The sequence below is a fragment of the Strongylocentrotus purpuratus genome, unplaced genomic scaffold (genome assembly GCF_000002235.5).
Source record: "Strongylocentrotus purpuratus isolate Spur 01 unplaced genomic scaffold, Spur_5.0 spur5_scaffold_16, whole genome shotgun sequence".
Lineage (NCBI taxonomy): Eukaryota > Metazoa > Echinodermata > Echinoidea > Camarodonta > Strongylocentrotidae > Strongylocentrotus > Strongylocentrotus purpuratus.
The window spans coordinates 16,280,570-16,307,349 of record NW_022145601.1 but is presented as its reverse complement, the minus strand read 5'-3'; the positions used below and the strand labels follow the sequence as shown (position 1 = coordinate 16,307,349).

Here is a 26,780-nt window from a genome sequence, read left to right as displayed (position 1 = left end):
GTATACATCGTACCTCAATATTTAATGAGGCACTCTTTATCGAGATAAAATCCTAAAATACATGCAGAACACGTACCTGTATGTTCACATCGCAATGATGTGCCAAGAGCACTCTCATGCATTCTATGTAGCACCTTGTCACAGCCTGATGCAATGCCGAACGTCTCTCTTTATTGACGATATTGATGTTGGCTCCTTTGGAAAGCAGATACTTGACAATATCTGGATGGTTGCTGCAAAAGATACAGAAGAAACGATAAAGTGAAAAAGCAATCAAACCAGTTTGAGAAAAATGAAATGGAAGCTCTTATTACCAAACATGTGAAAGAATATGTTTTTAATAATACGTGGTGATACAAATTTTGCCGGGAAACCGCCTTATACTTAACCAATACTTATATGCTAGATGATTAACCTTTTCTGATTGATTCCACAACGTTTCTTTCACAATGCAATAGCATGACGTACCAGAACTGGCCTATACCTTTAATACAGTGTATTTGAGTTTTGCGACATAATATGAAGATAGAAACTAAAATTGTATTGAAACACCCTTCTGCCACCCTTATTAAAAAAGTACCATGGTAACCTTGGTTCTTTGTCTAAATTCCCATCCGCCATAAGAATCATGGTAATCATGGTATCTAACCATGGTAATTTTATGGTATTTTTGTTTACCTTATTAAAAAAAGTACCATGGTATCATGGTTCTTTGTCTAAATTACCATCCACCATAAGAACCATGGTAACCATGGTATCAAACCATGGTAATTTCATGGTACTTTTTTTATAAGGGTAGAGAACAACCTACCCATAAATAGCAAACATAAGAGCGGTATCTCCATCTTCATCTGTCATATCTAGATCAGCTCCGGCTGCTATCAAAAACTTGGTAACGTCAATGAAACCGCCATGAACGGCTAGCTGTAGAGGGCTCTTCTCATTGCATGGGGAATTAACCTGTATTTTAAGATGATGATAATAATCGTAATAATGTTGATAGATAATAACAATAATCAAGGGACCGGGGTAACATTTATTTGGGTCCTTGTCCATCAGTTTTCTGTTTTTCGTGTAGATTCTTGAGGTCCATGATGTATTTCAATGATATATTGTTAGGAAGACAATGAAAATGGGCTAAGATTTTATCATGGGTCTCACCCATTCAGGTTGGTGTTTCGGAATCTCTGTAACATTCTGTACGTTGTCTTGCATTTTCCAGCATCTTTCAACATTAGCACTTACCCATCCAGTTCACATTAAAGACAGGCTAAAATCACCATCAGAAAATGGTACCATGTTGGACTTACCCATTCTGGATGGCCTTTCGGAATCTCTCGGACATTCTGTTCATTGCCTTGGGCTGCAGCAATGGCTATGGCTTCAGAAAATGGTATCATGTTGGACTTACCCATTCAGGATGGCCTTTCAGAATCTCTCGGACATTCTGTTCATTGCCTTGGGCTGCAGCAATGGCTACGGCTTCAGAAAATGGTATCATGTTGGACTTACCCATTCAGGATGGCCTTTCAGAATCTCTCTGACATTCTGTTTGTTGCCTTGGGCTGCAGCAATGGCTATGGCTACGGCTTCAGAAAATGGTATCATGTTGGACTTACCCAATCTGGATGGTCTTTCAAAATCCCTCGGACGTTCTGTTCATTGCCTTGGGCTGCAGCAATGGCTACGGCTACAGCTTCAGACAAATCCTTACTCTTCTTCAGTCCGACCCGCATGCTGACCTCGTGGATCCGTACATTACCTCTCTGGTCAGAGGACTTTGAGGCACCTGGCCAACAAATCCAAATGAAGAAGTAGAAAGAATGATATTTCCAAAATAAATCCAGTAGCTTTTTCAGGCAATTTGAACAAAGTCAATTTCGCCGTTCCTATATACTTTCAAATTCTTCTTCGTATTATTTTTTAAAAACAAATAATTATCAATATTGATACCATTATTATTATAATCATTATCATCATCATCATCATCATCATCATCATCATCATCATCATCATCATCGCCATTGTCGTATTCGTCATCGTCATCTTCATCATTATCACTATTCCTCAATTTTGCATACCCGGTATTGGTGGATGCATATTGAAAGATCCCCATGATCTGTACCAACTTACCTGAAGATCCATCTGGTCTTTTATGGCTGTTGTTGCTCTTTGGAATGACAGCTTGCTGGACTGTTTTATCTACTGCAATCTTGTAGTCCCCAGACTCGTCTACTTCCACTACACTTGAAAGTCTGCGAGGAACCTGAACGAAAGCAAAATGAGTTCTCAATAGACCAGTTCACGGTTAGCATATTACAGCAATGACCCTGAATATCTACAGATCTTCAAAACATGAAGAAGTACCACTTTGTTCATTTTGCGATGGAGGTGCTACATAAATAGCCTTTGTTTCCCCTTTTCAAAGAATACTTCCACCTGTGTATCATGGAGTGCACTACTTGTGCACAAATGAATAATGATTACGTAACTTTCATGAGCACATATCCAGTATTTTGCTCCGTGCATTTCATAATTTGGTCTGCAATGACCTTTTATCTGCTCATGCACAGACTGCAACTATGAACTGGCTTTTTGACGAATGTATCATAATAAACTACTATATACAAATAAAAGATATTAAAATTGATTATAAATATACATGTATCTCATCCTTCTTTCTCCTCCGGTGTTTCTTTTTCTGATAATTCTGAAGATCAATGGTTATAAAACCATGAATAGCTTAAGTCTTGCATGCGTTGTGTAGCAAAAGAGCTCAATCTTATACATGTTTATTAAGCAGAGCAAAGAGAGCTAAGGGCGGGTAGAGTGAAACTTATGTAGGAAATTAAGACAGATGCCATTAAGAAGGTTCTCTCATCCCTTGATAAGGAGAAGTTTGGGATGAAGAGAACAGACTGCACAAATGTGCCACCATCATCTCCATCATCAGCAGCAGCAGCATTATCATCACCATCATCATCATCATCTGCATCATCATCATCATCATCATCATCATCATCATCAACATCATCATCAACATCATCATCATCAACATCATCATCATCATCTGCATCTGCATCATCATCATCAACATCATCATCTGCATCATCATCATCATCATCTGCATCATCATCGTCATCGTCATCATCATCATCATCATCATTAGCACTATCATATTATCAAACTCATCATCATCATTCTTACTATTAATTGCCACAACTATCATCATCACCATCATCACCATCATCGAAAACATCAATATCATCACCATTATTGTGAATCAACATCATTATCATCATATCATTCTGTATACCTTAACCTTGGTCAAAGTAGCTGGATGAAATATCCACTTTCTGCTGCTCTCTGGGTATTCGACCATGATGTCTTGGTTGCTGGTGATGTCACGGATGACCCCTTCCTGCCCTATTTCCTGTATGAAAATACAAACAAAAGCTCCATCTACATTATCTCAGACAAATAAAAGAGACAGAAAACACCTACAAGTATAAAACAACATTCTGTACACTATATCTGTTAGTTTCAATGTTTCTCCTTTTTCAGTTCATTCTTGAAGTCAAACCTGATGATGTCAGCTCAAATAGCCTTCGCCTTTCAAATACTTGAGTGGGGATGTATGGGTTTCAACTCCAGTACGGAAATAGTTTCTAATAATGAGGTATTTGCCATGGCAGGAACAAGACGAAAGAGGTCGACAGCTGAGCTTTGATCTTTGGCCATGTTACACGGAAGAATTGTTTGGAAAATCTTGTACTGACTGGAAGAATCGAGGGGAGGAGGAGTAGGGGTAGAAGGAGGATTCTGTGGACAAGCCTTTTATTAAGTCAAAGCAGACCGGGAGCCAAATATCTGAAAAAGCGGCTCCCGGTCCTTATTTTTTTTAGAGAACCGGGAGCCGTTTTCCAGGACCAGGAGCCGTTTCCAAAACTGATGAAAATATGTACCGTTTTCTTTTAAATTATTTGTTAAACGTTACCTTTTATTTATACATACGGTAGTTTAATTTCTAGTTTAAATTTTGAGCACTCTAATATTAAATCACTCATACCTTAGATAAATCTGTCATTTGTAGTTGTTGTAGTTCATGTTTAATACTATTTTCATGCCGTTAAATGTCAAAAATTTAAAAATATTGGGAAGGGGGGAATTAAATTATTTCTATAAAAAAATATTTAAGAAAAACCAGATCTATAATGACAATGCAGAGCTTCCAACCTGTCGCTTTCAAAAAAAAACATATTATTCAGCTTGAAAAAACATATTTTAGGTGAAAAAAAAAGATTATGCCTGTTTTACGTTTTTGTTATTTTCCCTATAAAATGCTATTGCATTCATGTTTCTTTGAATAAAAACGCATTTAATCATTGAGAACGACCGACCTGTCACTTAAAAAAAAATAATAATAATAATAATAATAATAATAATATAATAATAATTAGAAAATTTAAAAAAAAAGATTTGTTAAATATATTTATCTATTTTATCAGAAAAGTCCATTATTCAAAACATCACAGAATTTTAGTCAATGAGTACGAGGGCCGCTGAATCAAGCAAGTCTGGAGTTGCAATCAACTTTGTACATAAAGTCAATGCATCAGCAGATCCGGTGTTTTGATTTTCATTTGCTTTTTTGAAGATACCATTACATTCGAAGGGCATGCGATAGGCAAAAAAACTGGTAACAAAATCGCTGATTTCTTGATTTTTAGCGCTATTTTGATGAAACTGTTTCTTAAAACTGAGCTTAACCCCCGTGAGCTTTGGAAATATGGCTCCGATTCCGCATTTTTGACAGCAAAATTTGGCTTTTCGGATGGATTTTTGGAAGTTACATCGAGACTTTCTTGTACTGACACTGTGTGTGTACTGCAGTACAGCACTGATGTCATTTGTGTGTGTATGCATGGCCTGGGCCCCGTCTTACAAAGAGTTACGATCGATCCAAATCAATCGTAAGTCCTCCAATCAATCGTAAGTTTGCAGTCTCCTATCTCTTATGTACATAGTTACGATTGATATCAATCGCAAATAAGTTACGATTGATATCAACTCTTTGTAAGACGGGGCCCAGGGCTGGGGAAATGCGCTCGTCTTTGAGTGGTGTACATCCCCTGTATTGTGTGCTCCGTTCTCCGCTAGGAGTAGGAGATAGCGGCCGCTCGTATTCGTGCTGCAATTGTTTCTGGGCGATTTTAATTAGGATTCTCATTATAATGATTTGTTAGGGTTCATTCAGTCCACGTTTAACTTGTATCAAGTAAGTTTTTGTCACATTTGTGAACATTTAGTGCTAGACATGTGGAAGTTTATGAAACAGAAAATGTTAATTCTCCCAGACCGGGCGCCAGAAATAAAAAATGACCGGCGCCCGGTACTCATTTTCCCCGTCTTACCGGGCGCCAAAAGTCAGGGACCGTAGGGTAAAAATCGCCCGGCGCCCGGTTAATAAAAGGCTTGTCTGTGGATGAGTAGCATAAGGAGTGGGATTTCTGAATTTGGAATTAATCTCGAGGAGAATGAGTTACTTCATAGAATATGGGACAGAGAGTTGTGGCACTCCATGGTCACCCACGTCTCAGGATATGGGACGTAGAGAGAGAGAGAGAGAGACGGCATTTTGTCTACACTGCCTCTCTCTACCCAGGGGTACCAATGGGAACTCGCATGAAAGGATGCTTCTTAGTACTCACATCAGCCATTCCTTGCACCCAGTCTCCATGTCCCTCCTGCAGCTCACGCAGTAGATTCTCCTCCATGTTGATGATCACATGATCGCCTACCACCAGGCCTTCAACACACTCCAACTCAACTGGATGGCCTAAAGTAGAAAAATAGTATAAATATTAAAGAGAGTGTAGCTTGGCAAATACTGGTAAACGCCATCTACGTCTTCTTTTGGACAACTGCACGTAAAAGAATGGACTTGATTAACGGTAGTCAGTGACTTAATCTTTAAATGATCGGCGTTCGCGACACAGTTCTTTTCTCCTCACGCTTCGGTTTTGCTTATGTTGCACGAACGTGATTGATGCGGTTGCGTCGTCTGTAGTCGTATTATCGAGTCAGGCCACGGAAAAGACACATAGTCTCGTCAGGCTACACTCCCTTTAACTACTCTGAGGGCAATAGTTAAAACTATTGCCCTTGGAAGACCTTACGACTGTGCTATAACCTCATAAAAAGGCAAAGGGCATACTCCACTCATGAGATCACCGGGGGAACTTGAACTTGTAAAATTCTTATGATCTACATGTACTTGTAGATTCTGAAGAGTCACTTCTGCAGGAATTAATTCCTTGAAATGCTAGAGCGCCGTAATGGCAGCCTTAAAAGAGGTCTTTATAGGCAGGTGGTCTGTATGTACAGGTCTTCAATGAGGAACCGTGTTCAAGGAAAACAAAATATGTGGTTTTTATAGACAGGTGGTTTTTCTATACAGGTTGTCACTGAAGCAGGTTTGACTGTATATGCCTTAATTTACAAGATCTTCCACCAACAAAAAATGTAACTTGGTGGGACTGTACTCACCAAGCACTGGAAGATGACTCCGGTAGCACATGCCACCAAGTCCAGGTTCTTTGGTCTTGAGGTCCATCATTCCCTTGAAGCCCACTCTGTACCTGGACTGGCCAACAGGGGGCCAGTTCACCAGAGCTCCCGTATTTGGGAAGCCTTCCACAAAGGGTTCCAGTCTCTTCAGTGTACCCTGGTAGAGCTTCCTAACTAGTACCAGAAAACCAACAACATTTTGGTAACTATGAATAACAATGAAATTTAGGCTTCCAGTGAGTAGTTACAATTTTTTTTTGTAAAGATTCTTTTGGCTTGCACCCAGTAAATGAACAATACTATTGCTCAATATTTTGTTCTGCACATGTATTGCACATATCACATATTTAACAATGCCTCTATGAGTCTACGCACTTTCAAACAGTCAAATATGTTAAATCATCAATAATGTAACTAAACTTTTTGCAATTTTCATAATATTGTTTCCAGATCAGTTTGTCAATTTATTTGTTTTCTGTATAAATTTGAGCATGTGAAATAAATAGTTAAATTCAATTCGATTCAGCGTACAAGTAATTATATATTAACAGCAGACTCCTCCTCTGCTTCATTTCAATTGATATTTACCATCTTCCTTGTCAACTTTGAGGTCAGAGCCAACTCTGACCTTTGCCCCTGGGAAGAGACCTTTGACCTCTATGGGATCGCTTGCATTTCTTTTCTCCATCAGGACTCTGAAATTAAGGAATGAAAGAAAATCATCCAGGTATCCACAAGAAATATTCTATATCTAGACGCCGGATCCATAATGTCATTAAACTTGGGGCTTACATTTAGAATACCCACCAACAGGGTTCATAAACAAAAAATTCAAATATCTAGTCTCTCGCATCAACTCCCTAATCTAAAGTTAGCCTTAACACCCCCCTCCCCCCCCCCCCCCTCCCACCACAAACTCCTTAAAATAACCTCAAAACCTGCCCTTTTGCCATTGGAATGACAATTCTTGGCCCATCTTCTTCTTCCTTTTACCGATAAGCCTTATCCCCTGCTACTTGATAACAAAAAACAAAACACAAAAATGACCTAATGACCAAATGACCTACTCTGTTGCCCCTGGAATGACGATCCTGTAGAACTGATGTGAAAGGCTAGCCTTGCCCGCATGGTAGCATGCAGAGCAGATATTGTAGTGATCGATGTTCATGCATTTCCAACGGATGCCAAAGATAGGGCATTTCCGGCAGACATCACATCTGACATCTACGTGGCTCACACCTGAATTGGAAATGAAGAATTAATTTTTATCATCATCATTGTCATTGTCATAATAATTGATTATTTTATGTCACCTGCTGGAGCCTGTGACAGCACTGTGGGATACCGGAGAAGGCCTTGTACTCTCATAAAACTTCCATGGTTTGATGCTTGCTCGGTGCTTCTATCCTTGGAGAAGGTGTTTTGCCCAAATTGGTCTCTCACCACCACCCAGGTGAACAGTGAACAGTAAAATGTAGAGAAGCACTTGCATAGAATAGGGTCCTACAAACCCAAGTCCGAGCCCTTTTTACACAGGGGTTTTATGTTATCCTTCGTTTCCCCAAACTCCATAACAGTATACCTAAACAATACCAGGTAAAGTTTTTTGGGGAAGGTTGGTTTTATACATTTTTTTGTTAGGTGATTAGTACTCTTTCTAACTAGTAATACTATTGGACTCACAGGAGCAATTTTCACTGGAGCGTATTTCACTGGAGCATATTGTCTGCTTGGAGCCACAGGGGCACTATTGAACTCTGTGTTAAAGTATATGAGCTAATGCCTTCTTGGCTCCAAACAGAAAATAGATTGTACAACAATTACAAAATATTGTCTAATACTGAATCATCTGCTGAGCGGCAGAACGATCTTAACTCCGTGCCAAATGATTTTAATTAATTCCCTTTTGGCTCTGAGCTGATGAGGAAAAAAAAGAGGTACCTACCCACTGTGCCATTATCATAGAGACGTAAATCGTACGAATCCTCATAACCGATCCTGTAGTCTCCCCTCAGTCCTCTGTCCCACCGTACTTCAATTGAGGGCTTGGTGTTTGGATTTGTTGTATCGAAGGGGACTATGGTCCCGAGATGGCCGAGTCCTCCATCTTGTTCGCCCCATTTCCAGTCCGGTCCACGGACCACTCGTATTCCTGGCTCCAGCGTCATGCTTGAGGTGCGAATGTAGATCACGGCAAGGTATCTATTTATTTGTTATTGACAACAGAAATAAATATCAGCAAATTTCATTGGGAATATAATAATAGTTTGTTCTTATATTGCGCCTTTCAGGACCGCAGGCCCTCTCAAAGGCGCTTTACAGATATATAGTATTACCCCGGTCATCGGATTCAGGCTTACCCGCACACAATGTATGCAAATTCTCCACTCCCTGGGGAGCATTCCAGCCAGGCGTCATTTTTACAAGTGCACACTTGCTCATCTAACCACATTAACATTAATACGTTCTTCCGGGACTGCATCTGGCTTCATCAAAGAATCCCTCTCCTACTTGGAGGAGAGCGTTCAAACGACAAAATATGTCTTAAAATTAAAAACTCACAAGTGACATTCAAAAAACTTTTATTGAAAAAAAATACAATGAAAAATAAATCCAACTAACAAATTTTACAAGTTTGAACCTAACTAAATTGTTATCCTGTGTGAGAATTGATTAGATGAGCTTTATATCATAACAACTTACCCAAGTTAAATCACAAGGCTCATATTAATGCAGAGATACTGTTGTAGTGCCAATGGAAATACAGCAGGCCAGCAGAGCAGAGTGCAGTGCAGTGGAAGTGGTGGGCGGATGTCAGTTGTTGCTACTGTATTGTATCCTGAACAAAACGAGGATATAACATTAACATCAACTTGCGGGTTTCTCAAAAAAAGTAAAGTTTTCTCAAACATTTAGCTCCTTGTCTTCCATCAGTTAGATCTTCATTCGTTTACTGGCACGGTGTTCCGTTTTTAATGTTACAGAATATTAGGTATTCAACTCTTAGTTTGATGATGAAACGTTCAAATTTCAATCGTTTTGTAGCAAAAGACCCGGGCAAAAGACCCAGTACACACGGACAATGCACACGGACAATGCACACTCGCGTTTGGTAAAAGGATGGGGAATTCCCGAGAAACAAAAATGTTATAGCGCCCTCTGTCTTCGTCTTTTTGAGGAAAATAATGGGAGAGAGAAACATTTTCCTAAATCTACATTGCGATGTCAGATAGCATTTCAAATCCTCTAAAAATAAAGGAGGCACATTTCTCGTTTAGCTCACAAACAATAATCCCATTTCCCACAAGTTTGTTAACGTTCTTAATGAAAGCAGTTTGTGAGATCGTGTTCTTTCTTACTATCTTCCTTCCTTTCTTCTTTTCTCAAATCTTCTTTTTTTTTCTCGTTTTAAACAAACCTTCTTCTTTTTTCCCCATAATTTATTAATTGAATAATACGTACATAAGAAATTCTCATATCGTTCTCTCTCTTGCATTTGCACTGATATTATCAGATTAAATAATTAATCTGATACTATTGATATATCCCATGATATAGCAAAATAATTTTGCTGTCTAAAGTACATTGGATGAATATTCATAGAATGTATGATGAAAAAATGAAATGTATAATGTCGCATTCTTCTGAATGAGAATTATGAAGCGTGAATAGGCTTTTCGCTTTTCAGCAGCGGAGGGAGGGGGAGGGCTGCAAAGGAAAGGCTCCTTCTACTCCTCCTCCTCCTCCTCTTCTTCTTCTTCGTCTGTTTTTCAGCCTTCTTCTTCTTCTTCTTCTTCTTCTTCTTCTTCTTCTTCTTCTTCTTCTTCTTCTTTTCAGCTTGGTGAGGGATTCTGCTTGTGCACAGGGAACAAGTATCAGTAGGATCTAGAACTATATCTTTCAAAATTTTATAAATACAGAGAAATCTGTCTGCTTGGAGGAGTTTAAAAACATACTTGGTCTTCAGAACACCATTGTCATAAAGCTTTTCAGCTTTCACGGGTCATTTTCTCCAGTAATTATTATTATCATTTCATTTTCATTTTACAATATCATGTTACTATTTGTATTTATGTTCCACTGAACTTGACTAATAAATCAAACCAAAAACAATCAAAGTTTTAGTTGCTTGCAACTATAATTTTACTTACAAAAAGAAACTTACGATGAACTTTACTTTCACAAATAGGAGGAAAATAATATAATAATAATTGATGAACCCATCTCATTCCTATACGCAAAATTTAAAACTAAATCTAAATAAAATGTTGATAAAGATTTTAATTTTTATATAAGGAGGAGGGGAAAGGGTGGGCGGCATAATGGCGACAACCATGGTGGCCAGGGGGGGGGGGGGGGTGTTTCACAGAAATCCTAAGTTGAACTTATCTCTTAGTTGGACTTAACAATTATGAAAAGCCGTTAGCATCTTAGAAAATATGTTATAAACGTTATTTTAAACGCTATTTTTAAAAGGCATAAATCAAGTCTAAAATAATTTTTCCTTTTAAATATATTGTTAAGTCCAACTTCCCATTAGCCCATTCTTTGTGACAAAGAAAAGCAAAGGGATAGAGGAGGAGGAGGAGGAGGAGGAAGCAGGAGGAGGAGAATGAGGAAGGAGGAGGGATGGGGAAGAGGAGTAGGAGGAGGAGAATGAGAATGAGGAGGAGGAGGAAGGAGGAAGAGGAGAAGGAGGAGGAGGAAGGCCGGAGGGATGAGGAAGAGGAGGAGGAGGAGGAGGGGAGAAGGAGGAGGAGGAGGAGAAGGAGAAGGAGGAAGAAGCAGGAGGAGGAGACTGAAGAAGGAGGAGGGATGGGGAAGAGAATAGGAGGAGGAGAAGGAGAATGAGGAGGAGGAGGAAGGAGGAAGAGGAGAAGGAGAAGGAGGAAGGGCAGAAGAGAAGGAGAATGAGGAGGAGGAAGACGAGGAGGAGGAGGAGTCCGGGGGGAGGAGGAGGCCGGGGGGGGGGGGGAAGGAAGAAACGAAGGAGGAGGAGGAGAAGGAGAATGAGGAGGAGGAGGAAGACGAGCCGGAGGAGGAGGGGAGGGGAGGAGGAGGGGAGGGGAGGAGGAGGCCGGGGGAGGAGGAAGAAAGGAAGGAGGAGGAGAAGGAGAATGAGGAGGAAGGAGGAGGAGGAGGAGAAGGAGGAAGGAGGAGGAGGAGGAGGAGAAGGAGGAGGAGGAAGATGAGGAGGAGTAGAAAGACGAGGAGGAGAAGGCGGAAAGAAGACGAGACTAAGGAAGAGAAGGGGAAGGAAAAGGTGCAAAATAGGAAATGCATTTTCCGAATAAGAAATGATGGGCAGAAAAGAGAATAGATCTAAAAAAAATTTGAGCATATATTTTCATATGCATATGAAATTAACTTTTTAGAATTTTTTAACTTCCCATTCCATTGATTTATTATTATATCGGAATGTAAAATGCAGGCATTTCAGTTCACGATGTACATGTAAATTTATCTAAAATCGTAAGTCAATTGATAAAATTTCCCCTTGAATTCATTCAGATATTGAGTAAAAAAGTTAAATGTGATTGATACTAATGATAGCAGAGTTTAGATTATGAAAACAAAAATAGAGCGGGAAACAAGATTATGTTAGGACTCTAACGTTAGGTATTTGTAAAGTTAATGTTGTTCAGGGTTTATGAAGTCAAGAATTGATAAATAATAAACTTTGGAAAAATTCATGAGAAAATGTTCCTTTTGATGTGCTGTGACTGGAAACAGAATATGTGCAAATGAGGCTTGGCATTAGGAGTAGGGAGGGAGTTCAGACATTGGAAGAGCCTCATGTTTATCAATGGCCGTACTGTATACATACATGTACATCAGTGTGTGACAAATCGCATAGCGATTGAACGTAGGCGCTAGGTCTATGGTGTTTGTGTACGTTACAATGCTAGATGTGCAGTTGTATGCAGCGATAGCGTCGACTGACTACAAAACCAAACGTGAATTTACCGGAAATATCTACGAAAGGACCGTCTTTTTCTTCCCTGGATTTCAAATATTGTGCACGAGGTCCCTCCAATAATGGAGGAGACTAAGATTATATATCATATAGATGATGAAGACACTCCATATCTCGTAAAATTACCAATCCCTGCCGCCGATGTAACTCTTGGAGATTTCAAGAATGTCCTCAATCGGCCGAACTACAAATTCTTCTTCAAATCGATGGACGATGATTTTGGGTGAGTTATTTTAGTAAATGCAAGCGATCCATAGCCTGGAAGAAGCCAAAATATGATTCTATGTATATTAATCTAGGAGCATGTGCACTTAGATATGTTTTTGTGTGGATTACTGTGGAGACACAAGAGATTTTACGGCGATTATCAATGGAGATTATGTGACTGTATACGGACGTGAAGCCATCACCGTCCCCGCATCACCGGCTAGCCTTTGGCGGGGTGACTTGATGTGTGTGCAGACTTCTCCCCACACTACAACTTACAAGATGAGCTTGGGTGATTCTGCACTGCAGTGCAGATGCAGATTGGCTTATCATCCTTCCTCCCCTGGCCAAAATATTTCGTAGCAACATTGATGAATGTCAAGTGTTATCCAGAAATGATGATAAACATGATCATTGTCATCATTGGACATCCAAGTCTAGTGATTCAATTAATTAATTGAATAGTGTAAATGTACATTAAATTAACTGAATTAATAATATGAAGGAGGCCGCAGAATCATTCTCAAATAAAAAAAATAAAAGTACATGTATGTACATGTACATGTAGACCTACAAACTTACGATACATGTATGTAACAGTAATGACATATCATTGTCACACCCCATCCATGCATCAATGTATGACATATTTTTTAACAATGTAGATCTACATGTAAGTTCAATTTTTACAAGACAATGAGACGCTCAAGTTCATTCATAATACTTTTTGTAGTAGGCAAATGTGCAATGATTTATGAATCAAGACACAAAGAAGTGAAAAGGAAAAGGATCTTAAACAATGGATGAAGTGTACAATGTAGGTCTAGGTTTAAAAGTGATTTCATTTCTTTATTGTGTCCTTCATAGGATAATTGTTTTAATAATTTGGAGAAGATCGGGAAATATTGTCTTAAATAGTCTGGCAAATAAATCCTTAAAAATTTCAATTGGGAAAGGAACTTCATAAAGAAAAGTGTAAGTGCCTGAGGAAGGACCATGAGGACAGTAAATAATGAATAGTAGGCCTAGTGGAAAGTATGTTAGTAAAACAAGATTATATGTGCACCACTGTACTTGTTGCCATTTGTAACATTTGGGTCTATGTCTGTTTCACACCCAAATGGTTTCTTCACTTGGTAATCTCTGAGTACAATGTATTACCATTGGAAGTGGAACAATCACCTGTGTTGTGTGAAAGGGTCAGCCCTTGGATGGCACTGTTACAGTTATTTATTTAAATTGAAGGATCGTAGAGTTAGAGGTGTGTATCTTAGCAAAACATGATTTATTTTTTTGTTAATAAGAAAATACAGACGAGAATAATATGATGACTAATTGACTATAATAGAAGATGTTGAAAGAATCAATGTATTATCCACTAGACTGTGACCTTAAATGTCAGGTCATTTGAAAGGTATTGTGACTATTGCGGCTTGCCCATTTTAGTAATTGCCGGTAGTATGTAGATCGGCCATCCAAAAATATATTTGATCCAGTAGGCAGTACTGACACATGTTTAAATTGCCTGTTCCATGTCTCCTTGATGTATTCTCTTGAGGGAGACAAGTTGCTCTTTAATTTAATTAGATACATGTAAGCAATAAGCATGTTCTTGTATGATTTTTGTACCAATATGTAGAACAACATGTATTATACTCTTGATTATGTGGAGACACACTCCTTTGTATTCTTACAATATACTTCATGTGCAAAAACAAAAATTGTATTCATTTTCAAATACATATAATATACAGTAGGCTCTCCTCCATGGCTTGCAATGTCTATTTATGCTCCAATACTCAAAGTTGCACCACATGTACATGTATGAGCTTGAATGGTTTCCTGAAAAATCAAGGGTTATCTCTTGAAAAAATAAATATTAATGGGCCATTTTGTAGAAGCCCGTGGAGCCTTTGACCCTCATAATATGTTGAGTCCTTTTACCAGCATCTCCATGACCTACAATTACATGTACATGTAGATTGAAGTAATGTACATACTGTACATGTACCTGTATATGACCTAGATTTATAGAATGCAGAAATGTACAAGACTGTGTGACCTAGAAAGCAGAAATGTCATTCAGACTCACAGTAATATTACATGTACGTGTATGTGACAGACAGACGCTTTATGAATAGTAGACCTACTGCTACTGCTACACATGTACAGTACATGTATGCACAGTACATGTATGCACTTGAATGACCTTCATGTGTAAGCTACATTGTAAGTACCAACAAATGTAATGTGCATCTAGGAAAGTCCAAGCTATTTTCCCTATTTTTTTACCAGCCACATCTAAAACATGTACATGTACAGTGTACAGTACATGTTCGTGCACACTGTAAGTATTTTCGTAGATCAGTAGATCAGTGCATTCCATGTGTACATGTACATGTATGTACTGTAAGTTAACTTTAATAATTAATATTATGTACTAGAGCTCAGATACATGTACATGTACATTTATATGGAGTGGAGGGACATGTTTGATGGCAATTTAAAGAGAAGGTTGAACTCTAGGGAAAGGTGAAACATAATTAGTGTCTTGCTGTCTTCAGTGAGCTTTTTCATTCTTTGCAAGTTAAGGTATTAAAAGATTATCATATGAAAAAGAAAGTCCCTTGAAAAGGAAGACTCTTCAACTGCCCCCATATTTAACATATTTGACAAGTAACAGCTAAAGGTTGTGGACCACACTTTCATGCCACTTATTTTTGTAGTACATGTACCATTGTACCATACTGGGAAAAAATACACAATGGCTTCGGGCGAATGTGCCCCCGAAATGCCAAAAAGAGCCCCCGAAAGTCATCAAAGAGCCCCCAAAATTTGCATCTAGAGTTCAATGCAAACAAATTAAATGGTGTTTTTTTCATGCAAGCAAGCTTGAAAAGTAGCCCCCTAATGTTTTAAATATTTTTTTCCCTGGTACCATAAATACATGTACATGTATATAGTGTGTATAATAGTGCATGTGACTTGTAGTCAAACTGGGCCAACTCTGATACTTTTGACGATTTTTAAAACCTCACAGAACATGATTACCTACTTGTACACACGATCAATCTTTTCCAATGGCATGAGTCGCATGACCAATCTTTTCTGATGGCATGACCAGGAGGGTGTTTCACAAAGATAAAACTTAACTTCAAGATGGACTTAAAAATTATGGAGCATTTGTAGCCTTAAAAATATTTATATTTATATTTAAAAGCAAAAAATACAATATTTTAGACTTTTCATAAATTCTTGATCAAGAACATGAAATCTCCCATAATAATAGAAAATATGAATGATTTGAATCAACATTTTATGCCTTTAAAAATAACTTTTACAAATTATTTTCAAAGATGCTATTAAAAACGGCTTTCCATAATTGATAAGTCCAACTTAGGATCGTTGTGAAACACCCCACTGAACTTCATCTTTATATTCAGAACTCCACAATACTTGGTAATATAGAGGGCGCCAAATGACCCTAAACCTTGAACTTGCCATTTTAAGGGTTTACAGTGCATTGCAGGAGGCGCAATGGCTCAGTGGTAGAGCAGTGACCTCCTAAGGTCCCTGGTTCGATGCAATGGTGCCCATTGGTTAGGCATTAATCAAGCATTAATCCTCATTACCAAGTACCTCTGAGAGGATAAAGCCATCGGTCCCCTGGTTGCTTACTGGGGTACTTACAAATTAATCCATTCAAAATCAATTAGGCTTTTACAAAACTTACCTGTAATGCAGGTTTTTTAAAAGCCTACAGTAATTGATTTTTAATGGATTAATTGCACCCTAACGTGGAGAAAATGGTCATTTGTCTGGGTTGATGCTGGATGCAGACACACTTGACCCTTGTTTGACCTGACAGTGATGAGTCATGGATACACAGTCACTCTAGTACACTGCATGCAAATGAATGAGATCTGAATCATCTGATTCATGGTGAAAAGAGATGAATTCATTACCATCATACACAATTCATCTTCTCTGTTGAGTAGTTGATCAGTCTTTGCTGTTGAGTTAAACATAATGTACATTTACACTATATACATGTACATTATATGTACAGTGTACCTCCACCTGATGTTGAAGATTGTCTCTATGTACAGTACATTGTATTTGTGTTTGTACTAGTTTCCTTTATAATTATATGTACACTGTGTATTTCTCTTGGTTTATCTGCAAATATTAAAGTTGTTTTTTTTTAGACTGATAAATGATTTTGGTAAATTTGGTGATTCTAATTCTAATTGGAAGAGTTCTATTAGTTTAATTAATGTGCATGTACAGCCATCTACAGTTTGTAAATTGTACGCCTTATTTAGCACAATGCAAGTCTTAGTGTTATCATAAAAATAATATACTTACATGTACATGTACATGATGTACAACAATTATATTTTGTTATTGAAGTTACAAACATGCCATTCATAATGGCGGTCATGTATTGAATATTGTGTTTAATCATTTTTCTTTCTCTCTCTCTCTCTCTTTCTCTTTCCTCTCCACAGAGTTGTAAAAGAAGAAATAGTTGATGATGACACCAAATTACCTTGTTTTAATGGCCGTGTTGTGTCATGGGTGAGTATCTGTTTGACAGTTTTATTATGAACTCGGGTAGCCGAAATCATTTTCTTCATCACTTCCCCAAATATGAAATCACTGTCAGAATACTGTATTGTTTTCATTTTCATTTTACAATAGAGACTTCATTACAGTGTATTTATCATTCATATTTATAATTTGTTTTTTGTTAGAGCTCTTTATATTATTCCAGAGCTGAAGCGTCAATTATTCCCATCAATAACATTTTTTTCACTGTCCGAAAAAGAGATTAATCACACACCTCTCGGTGATTAAAATAAATAAATTTGATGTACCAGGAAAGTGAGGAATTTGAAAAATAATTTGCACCCCAAAGAATCAAACAAGTGCAATTCTGAGGAATAGGAGTTGAAGTCCAATTGTGTAGGGCAGTTTTTATGGAACATCATTAACAGCTTCATGAACAGTGTACATTCGTACATGTACTAGGTATCATGTACATGATGTATACCAATCTTTATTGAGCAAAAGGTCAAAAGGTTAATGATATGATTCAAGTGAGGCATAAAAATGTACATTTTCCAAAGTGCTTCATTTGGATTACACTTGAATGTTACACTTGAACTCTTTACTGTTAACCTGCACATGTTCATGCATGGGCCAAAGTCGTCACCACTAGGCTTGTTTTCATCAGCTCGAGATTGCCAAATATCTTGCTATTTGAACTATCCCGATCGCAAATTATCCAGTTAATTTGTGTCTTCATCAGCCTGAAGCTTCAATTAGCGGGATATTTGGTCGAGATAATCATCCCAAGATACATGTATCTTGGACCAGTTTGCAAAATATCGTGCTATTTGTCCGGTGCGTCTTCACCAGCCCGAAGACTCGCACTATGCGTGAATGCTGAGCAAAATATCTCGAGCTCGAGTTTCAAGGTCAAATCTCGAGCTGATGAAGACGCGATTTGTAACGTCGGGATTATTTCCCAAATCAGAAATATCAAGCTATTTGGCAATCTCGAGCTGATGAGGACAGGCCTACTGAGAAGGAGTTGGCTCCTTGACGTCATTCGACTCACAAATCCAGATGACTGAATCTGAAGAAAGTAATTTGCTAAATTACCGACTAGTCATTCCCAATTGCACAACAGAATTCAGCAGTCAAAATTGCCATTCAAAACACTCGCCTCCACCACTCTGAGTGCATTTTAATGAGGTACGGGGTGGCAGAAGGCACGTCAGAATCAAATTGATGCCAAGTTGGTGGCTTTCAGACTTCCAGAAATTGATTTTCCATCGTCCGTGGAAAGAAATGATCAAGTTATTAAGGGCCTTTGAGTGTCTGACTGTGACAAGAAAGCCCAGTATTAATTGGCGTGCCAGAGAGTCAAAATGATAAGGATTAATCCTCCTTAATTTTTATCGAATTGGAAGGGATAGCTTCGATTGCACTTTGGTTTGCATCGTGTAAGCATTTGCCATTGAATTACTTGAAAGTTCCCAAATTTCATTAAACAGACATAGGCTGGATGTCATCGTTATTTAAATACATCACCAGTTTTCACCACTATATTATCCTATCAATTGGAAATAGAGGCAAAATATTGTCAAATTAAGAATTGTTTACATGTACATTTACGGTACCTACTGTACATGTACATGTAGATTCATATATTGATAGCAAAATCGTACCCTATCTATTTTTTTACAATATTGAATTCATATCTATTCTTATAGGAATAACTAATGGACATCTATTCTTATTGGAATAACTACTACTACATGTACTATCACTATGACATTAAATTAATACACTTACAGGTGATCATGTACATTTTCACCTAACAAAAACAAACAAATACAACAACAACAACAACAACAAAACACTCACTCCCTAACATGTAAATACATGTACCTTGTATTAAGGTTTTAATCCTGATACATACATGTAAATTTATAGTTGCGTAAGAACTACTCTATAAAAAACACACACCAGAAAACAAACAAAAATCGCGCATTCTTTCATTCATAATGGTTTATTAGATAAACACTTCAATGGCAGCCGTTCAAGGCTGAATCGATGATGGTTTCCCAAAGACATAAACTACTTTCATCTTGTTAATAGTCTTGTGTTTAAGTAAAATAATACATCGTTGATGCGCTAATTTGTGGTCATTGATCCAAAATCAATCATTAAACAAAGTGGAAAAAACATGGTTGGATGAGCGCTGTTTAATACTAAAGTGTTTGTGATTTTGATTACATGCCCACTTGAGCCGAATCCATTATTATTAAGCCAGGCAATGGCCTGACATTTCCCAGCGAATGATTCCATCCTTAGGTGATGAAAAGCATTCAGACGGCGATGGCGGTGTTCTCTTTGCGTGCCCAAATATGGAAAGAAAAAACATGGCCCCCACGGCGCGGTGAGAGTGACCAGCGGTGTTTAGAAAGCGGCAGCATTGGTGATTGAACGCAGAGTTAGTTGCCTCGGGGGCCAAGTTTCAAGTCCCAATTGAGCCTTAATTGCTGGGCATACAAATCACGGTGGAAAACATTTTTGGCATTAATCTTTTTTCAATATTGCTTGCATGTTGTAGCAAACACTTTATCCCTTGCTTACGTGAGGTGTTGGCTATCGCTTTTTGTATGTTTCCTTACATTGGTGTCTACAGCTGGTGTGTGCAAGTACAAATTTTATTTCCTGTTATTACTGGTATAGACCAGTTTTGGAAACGCCCCCCTCTCAAAAAATGAAATGGAAGCTCTTATTACCAATCATGTGAAAGAATATGTTTTGACTAATATGTGATGATACAAATTTTGCCGGGAAACCGCTTACTAATTGATATATTTGGTAAATTATTATATCTATCCGGACCAGATAGATATTGCGCAGGTGTCACATAGTCCCATATACATCTTTCTGTGTACAGTGCTTGTAACCTTACCAAGACTGGGCCAAATTTCTTATCATTTTGATGATTCCAGAACCTTGCAGTATACACCAATACTTACATGTATGCTAGATGATCAATCTTTTCTGATCGATTCCACAAGACCACAAGGTTTCTTTCACAATGCAATCGCATGACCAGAACTGGTCTTTACCTTTAAAGTGATGATGTAATTTGCAGATTTTATTGCAGGAAGATTATTTTTGTATAACTTTGTAACTTATGACAAAATGTACAGTATGTATACATGAAGAGGAGTCAAAGGTTCAAATATGGTGTTATAAAAGAGTTCAAACATAGACACATTTGACGTATCTATTTATAACATGAATAACCTACACTTACAGGTATATTCAATGTCAGTTCCTAAAGAAGATAGATAGATTTTGCATGTCCATGTAATATGTAGAAAGGATGTTTAGTATCAAGCCCCCCCCCCCCAAAAAAAAAGGATGAATGAACAACAAAAGAAGAAAATCCACCATTGTGCACCTGTAATCATTATTGTAATGAGGCTCCATTCTTTTTGGTCAGCCCCAACAATGAAAGGGCTTTAGTGGGACTGTTGATCCGAGGGATTTAGCAGGCTGCTAATGAGAAGTCTTTAAAAGGTAACAAAAGGGGAGAGAGGGGGAGAGATGATTGGAAGGGGTGCTTCTTCTTTGTATTAACATACATGTACAGGCCTGTGTACATTTACAGTGTACATGTAGTCTGTGTACAAAAATACACATGGTGGATCCAATATACATGAATGTGTCCGACCCTCGTCAGTATGCTGATTGCAGGTGCATGAAGATATTTGTGAAATGTTTATCATGCAATGTGTGCAGTCAGTTAGTTCAGTTGTACCTTCCACATGCATATGGAGACCCTCTGTTCCCCATCCTGAAAATAGAAGAAGACAAAAAAAAACACACACACAAAGAATCAGAACCAATTTAAAGCACGTTTACATTAAATTAAATATTTGTGCCGTGCTAAAAATAATAGACTCCTTGGTTCCCGGAGCCAAGATACATGTACAGGTATGTATTGAATATGACAGAGAAGTTGAGCAACAAAAATATTTTTTATGTGGTACTGGTATATTAGAATTAAAGAGACACCCCCTTCCTCCCCCATTTCATTAAAAAATGACACCTAATGAATAGCAATCTGTAGTCGTTCGTGATGCACATGCATGTACATGTGCAGAATATGAAAATCTGAAGAAATGTATAGCCAGAGTATCTCCTTTCAGACAGTATTTACAATAACTATCCTTGCCTTGCAATATTGCATGTTTTATTAAATTCGCATAGCAATCAGTAACATGTCTATCCTTTTATACCATGTCTATCTATATTGTATTTTGCAGCTGGTGCCAGCAGAGGGCAGCACCAATGGGTCAGACACGGCATCGGTCACAACAGACACGAGAGGAGACTCGCAGCTCCCACCAGAGAGGACAGGTGGTATAGGAGACTCTAGACCACCTTCATTTCAGTAAGTCTTAACCTAGACCAGGACCCAGTCCACATCATTATGTCCTACACTGTAGACCCTATTCTAACTCACTTCCTGGTCTGGTCTATACTAGACCGGTCTACCTAAGAAGCGTACCTCTGGGCCCTGTTGCACAAAACTTACCATTGATGGTAACTTTGCCATCAATGGTAACTACCACGGAAACCTTGATTTTGATTGGCTGTTGAGCCCTGTTTCCATGGTACATATAGTTGCCATTGATGGCAAAGTTACCATCAATAGTAAGTTTTATGCAACAGGGCCCTGGACCGGTCCAGAAGACCACATCAGGTATGTGGTCTTCTAGGTCGGTTTGCTTCCTAGACCAATCTTTGACCCTGTTCTCACTCACTTCCTGGTCTACACTAGACCCGTCTACCTAAGAAGCATATTTCTGGACCGGTCCAGAAGACCACATCAGGTGTGTGGTCTTCTGGGTCGGTTTGCTTCCTAGACCGCTCTTAGACTCCGTTCTCACTCACTTCCTGGTCTACATTAGACCGGTCTACCTAAGAAGCGAACCTCTGGACCGGTCCAGAAGACCACATCAGGTGTGTGGTCTTCTGGGTCGGTTCGCTTCTTAGACCGCTCTTAGATCTCGTTCTCACTCACTTCCTGGTCTACAGTAGACCGGTCTACCTAAGAAGCGTACCTCTGGACCGGTCCAGAAGACCACATCAGGTATCTACATGTCTTTGGTCTTCTGGGGCGGTTTGCTTCCTAGACCGCTCTAACATCCATTGTGAGGACAAATCGTGCCAGGAAGTGTACTTCAACATGAAGAGAGTGTTGTGTGTTTTTTTGCGGAAAAGCAATGAGTTTTGGAAGTAAGATAAAGAAATATTGGAAGAAGTAGAGTTGGAAGATGAAATTAGGGAAATAAGGAAATATATACCGGTAGTAACAAGTTCTCTATATTCCCTAAAAAACAACAACACTTGATTCAAGCCGCCGAAGATGTCGTTATCAACAAATCCATAATTATGCTCACCAGCCTAATTTAATGATCATGCCATCTTCGGCTGGTAGCAAGTAAGTAGGGGGAGGAAACGTTGGTGTACTAGTGGAGATCAAAATTAAATAGGTGGGAAAGGATACATGTAGGTTGTAGGATTAGTTTTAATAAATGGAAATGGGAAGCTTCTTTTGCCTGAAACAACTTCAGCGAGGCTACACTGGCTCGGAGAGCGCGAGCCCAAGATGAGAGAAGAAGACGCCCCAAGGAATGCATCACATTCATAACTCATGGTGACATGTGACAAACTCAACGTCGTGGAGGTCGCAGATGGGTATTGACGAGGGCTTGTAAAAGGGGCTGGTAGAAGGGCCAGCCCCAGTCATGGACTTGACAAAACAAACTCATTGGACTACATGTAGTCTTCAAGTCAAAATTCATGTAGATTAGAGGTGGTTGCATGCTTGTCAGGCATTAACACAATATGAAACGACTAATACGAGCAAAAATTACTCCCCCAAAAGTGATTAAAAGAAGTTTTTTTAGAAACAAGTATCTACAAAAAAGAATGACAATAATACTGAATTAGGTTTACAGTCAGCATTTATGTACATGCACACATCCATGTTTATAATTAATTTGACTATTCATCAAAGGTAAGCCCCTCCCACCCCCCCCCCCCCCAAAAAAAAAAAAAAAAAAAATTATTTGAAGACAAATATTGATAAAATTATATTATTTGGGTTTTCTGTCTAGTACATGTAGGTAGAAAAAAACAACTAGATTTTTAATTCTTTCATCAATATTTCACTTTAGAAATGTGTCTTAAATGACAGCCTCTTTCACATTATGATACCGTTTAAGTGAAATTTTGCCAAGAAATTTGTTGGGCTCCCAACACTTTAGAGGGGCTTTAAACTGCTTTCCATTTTCAAAGTACATCCTTAGATGATGTCGGATCTTGTCTTAAGTTGGAATCTCAGGAGAAATAGGAAGGGACAGTAGGGGTTGAGCAGCGTCTTGTTGTTTCGTCCCGTGAAGTACCATGAACTTTCAGACGAGGCGTCGCTTTCACTTCAAATGCATCAAGCTGTGCACAGGTGTACAAATGAAATGGACTATCCTGTTAAAGGGAACCAACAGCAAGAAAACCCAGAAAAAAACAAAACAAACAAACAAACAAAAAAGAATGTGTATATTAAAGGCACCCTATTTTCAGTAAGGGTGCCTCATCTTGTCTACCATGAAAGCATTTTTATTTGCACGAAATGTTTGCAAATTCGCACCGACATAAAACTGAATTTGTTGTGATTTGTTTCTTGACATGATATTAAATTGCTGTTTACAAAGTTTCTTCTTTTACACCACTCACAACTTGCTTTTATCTTTTTTTAAAGAGTATATTTGATTTTTCTGATACCTCTTTAAAAAAGTAATAAATGTTCTTGAAACTGATATTTTGAATCTAGCATACTGGCATTGAAAGTTGAAACCAGACACACAGAGCAAAATATTTCTACAGTGTAGGTGATTGGGTAGTGGGTACTCTTTAATTTTCAAGTGCCAAGCCCTACTTGTCAGTGAAAGACAGTGAAAACAAAGAAGAAAAAAATAACAACAAGACAACAATTTGTCATTCATCGTAAATTGCATTGAATCAGCTACAAAAAGAACCTTAATTCATAATAACAAGAAGTGTCATTTGGGTTGAACTTGTCACATTCGATATATATTTCTTGATAACAAGATTATATTTTACATCAATATTTTGAAACAATTCTTGCGAACGGACACGATCTTGTACCAGCTGCCTCCCATGCCAGGTGAACAGAACATTGTTTTAGTAAACATGTATAACCAACATGTTTTTATTAGATATTTGATAGTCGCCAAACACGTACATGAAATTGATTGATTATTCATTGGCTTTACCTGGCATCTGCTAGAGATGAAGGCTTTCTTTTCGAGAGTCATTCATGTAGCTCCCGGCTTTCATGTCCAAGATCAATATGGCATGTTATTGCTTTAAATTAAATTCATGATGACATGAAGAGTGGCTAAGGGTTGTTGACAAAAAGATATCTTTTGGCTGCAGATGCATTATTAAATATGTTTTTTTTTAAGAAGATGAAGTGAAGTTAAAAGAAATATGTATTTTGAAACTTAAAGTACAAAACTGACATCAATAAAATTGATTTTGATAAAATTCAAACTTTCAAAGCAGAAAACCTGCCATATTAGTTATTTAAATCGTAAAATTTAGAAGGATTTCTTTGATTTTTAGATGGTACCAGACTTCAAAGCTACCTTTAAGGTCAGTCATGCAGTAATCTGTATTTAATCTGAAACTCCAAACACCATCCAATGTGAATGTAAACAAAGCATCCAATATCAGACCCTGTCCAGCTACATGTACATGGCATTACATACATGTTCATGTACACTGAGTATAATGAAAATGTGATACCGGTACACACATTTAATTGGTCCACTGTGATGAATATGGACATGCACTCTCCGTAATGCCAAATTGAAATTGCTAGCTAATTAATTAATTGATTGCATCAGGATGACACTGAATGTTAATGTCAAAACAAGCCAGTAGAAGCCATTAACATTTCTACTTTTCCATGCAATTCTAGCATTCTTTGAAGATGCCGCTTTTTCAATCGTGATTATTATTAATATTATTATTATTATGCTATACATCTTTTTAATTATTTTTGTTATCACTGTTTATAAACATACAAAAATACTCGTTCACGTTATATCTTTGAATATTTTCAACACAAGTATTTGTCCGAATCTTGGAATTGCTAGAGGGGCTTTTGCGATAGCATTAGGGGAAAAATTGCCCTTAATCCCCATGTGAATTGCTGAGGAAGACAAATATTTTAGTGTCATTTATATTTGGAAATGTCTACCAGATATTCATACCAATTGAGTCAATGTAGAGATACATTGAAACATTTTTTTTCTTCTATCAATACATCTCTGCAGTGGATTATTATTCTTCACTTTTCAAATGCCCCCTTGTTTACTTTTTCAAGCCTGTTTAGATTTTGTTACATCTTGCAGTCAATCTTGATGTGTCTGAGACATTTATGGGAAGCATCTGTAACACAGCCTTCCGTAATGGCCTGTTCACACTTGTGGAAATTTATATTAAACTTGTATAAAGATATGCTGTGAAAAGAATCGTTGTGTAGGGAAAGGGCATGCACACATGCGAACACAGCTCTTCGTAATGGTCTGTTCACACGACAGGATTTTTTCCTTAAATTTTTAATGAAGATACATGTACATTATTCAGAATCGTTGAATAGAGAAAAGGGCATGCACATGTGTGAAAAAGTATAAAGTAATTTGCAGGCGTATATATATAGAAACTAGTTTGGAAAAGGTCAGTTTCAAGACGTGTTAACTGTGAGCTTAAATGGTAGCTGGCCAATCACCATTGCAAACTCGCGTTAGGCCCTGGTTTTAGTATTAATGCAGTTTGTATACAATACAAAATGCACAACCAGAGTGGATCCTGACTCTTTTATCTAGTTTCCTTGTGAAATGATGCTGAAACCTCCGCTTTGCTCTATGGCATTCTGCAGGACTTGACAGTAACACTAGTAACAGGCGCCGGGGAGACATGGGCACTCATGCAGTAATCTAGGTCTTGACCCCCCAAATATCTACATAATATAAGGCTCAATACATACATGTATACAATGTACCGGTAGATGCAAACATTTCAGTCCATATCCCCTCCCCCTCAAATTTTTGTTTAGTAGCCATGCATTCTGTCGATATCTATTAACTTTTTTAATACATCATTTAGACTAAAACAAATTAATTACTTCTCGAGAAATTTTTGAATACATGTACATGTAGCTGTACAAAGTGTACATGTATGTTTTTTCGTACTAAACCTCACAAAAAATTTGTTGCTCGTCTGAACAGGATTTTTAGAGCTGCCCTGCAATAATACTGTTATGAGTGCTATCATTTGTGGATGGCATTGTGTAAATATGTACGCATTCTTTGCATCGGTGACAGAACCAGTC

General features: G+C 38.0%; 3 protein-coding genes across 6 annotated transcripts in view; 1 reads left to right on the top strand and 2 right to left on the bottom strand.

Moving 5' to 3' along the window:
* The window catches only part of LOC115924532, a 9,176-nt gene extending 7,396 nt beyond the window's left edge, over nucleotides 1-1,780 (bottom strand). Inside the window, exons 1-3 of the mRNA XM_030986907.1 lie at nucleotides 1,620-1,780; nucleotides 812-960; nucleotides 77-233 (exon numbers count right to left, since the gene is read on the bottom strand). Coding sequence (XP_030842767.1) covers nucleotides 77-233; nucleotides 812-960; nucleotides 1,620-1,736 — 423 coding nt within the window. The 5' untranslated portion in view covers nucleotides 1,737-1,780. The remainder of the gene's footprint in view (nucleotides 1-76; nucleotides 234-811; nucleotides 961-1,619) is intronic.
* Nucleotides 1,771-9,633, bottom strand: LOC591633 (E3 ubiquitin-protein ligase mind-bomb). Its single transcript, XM_030987424.1, has 9 exons — nucleotides 9,274-9,633; nucleotides 8,516-8,772; nucleotides 7,638-7,809; nucleotides 7,159-7,265; nucleotides 6,550-6,744; nucleotides 5,712-5,839; nucleotides 3,317-3,433; nucleotides 2,082-2,266; nucleotides 1,771-1,789 (listed from the first exon to the last, which is right to left on the bottom strand). Exons 2-9 carry the CDS (start codon nucleotides 8,736-8,738, stop codon nucleotides 1,771-1,773), a joined length of 1,146 nt encoding a protein of 381 aa, XP_030843284.1. The 5' UTR covers nucleotides 8,739-8,772; nucleotides 9,274-9,633.
* Nucleotides 9,634-12,417: 2,784 nt separating this feature from the next.
* Nucleotides 12,418-26,780, top strand: part of LOC584189 (segment polarity protein dishevelled homolog DVL-3) — an 85,321-nt gene continuing 70,958 nt past the window's right edge. For 2 of the 4 annotated variants that reach the window (XM_030986904.1, XM_030986903.1), the window contains exons 1-3: nucleotides 12,418-12,770; nucleotides 17,266-17,335; nucleotides 21,619-21,746. In XM_030986904.1, the coding sequence (XP_030842764.1) occupies nucleotides 12,610-12,770; nucleotides 17,266-17,335; nucleotides 21,619-21,746 (359 nt within the window). In that variant the 5' untranslated portion in view covers nucleotides 12,418-12,609. The remainder of the gene's footprint in view (nucleotides 12,771-17,265; nucleotides 17,336-21,618; nucleotides 21,747-26,780) is intronic. The other 2 variants (XM_030986905.1, XM_030986902.1) reach the window with 1 other exon arrangement.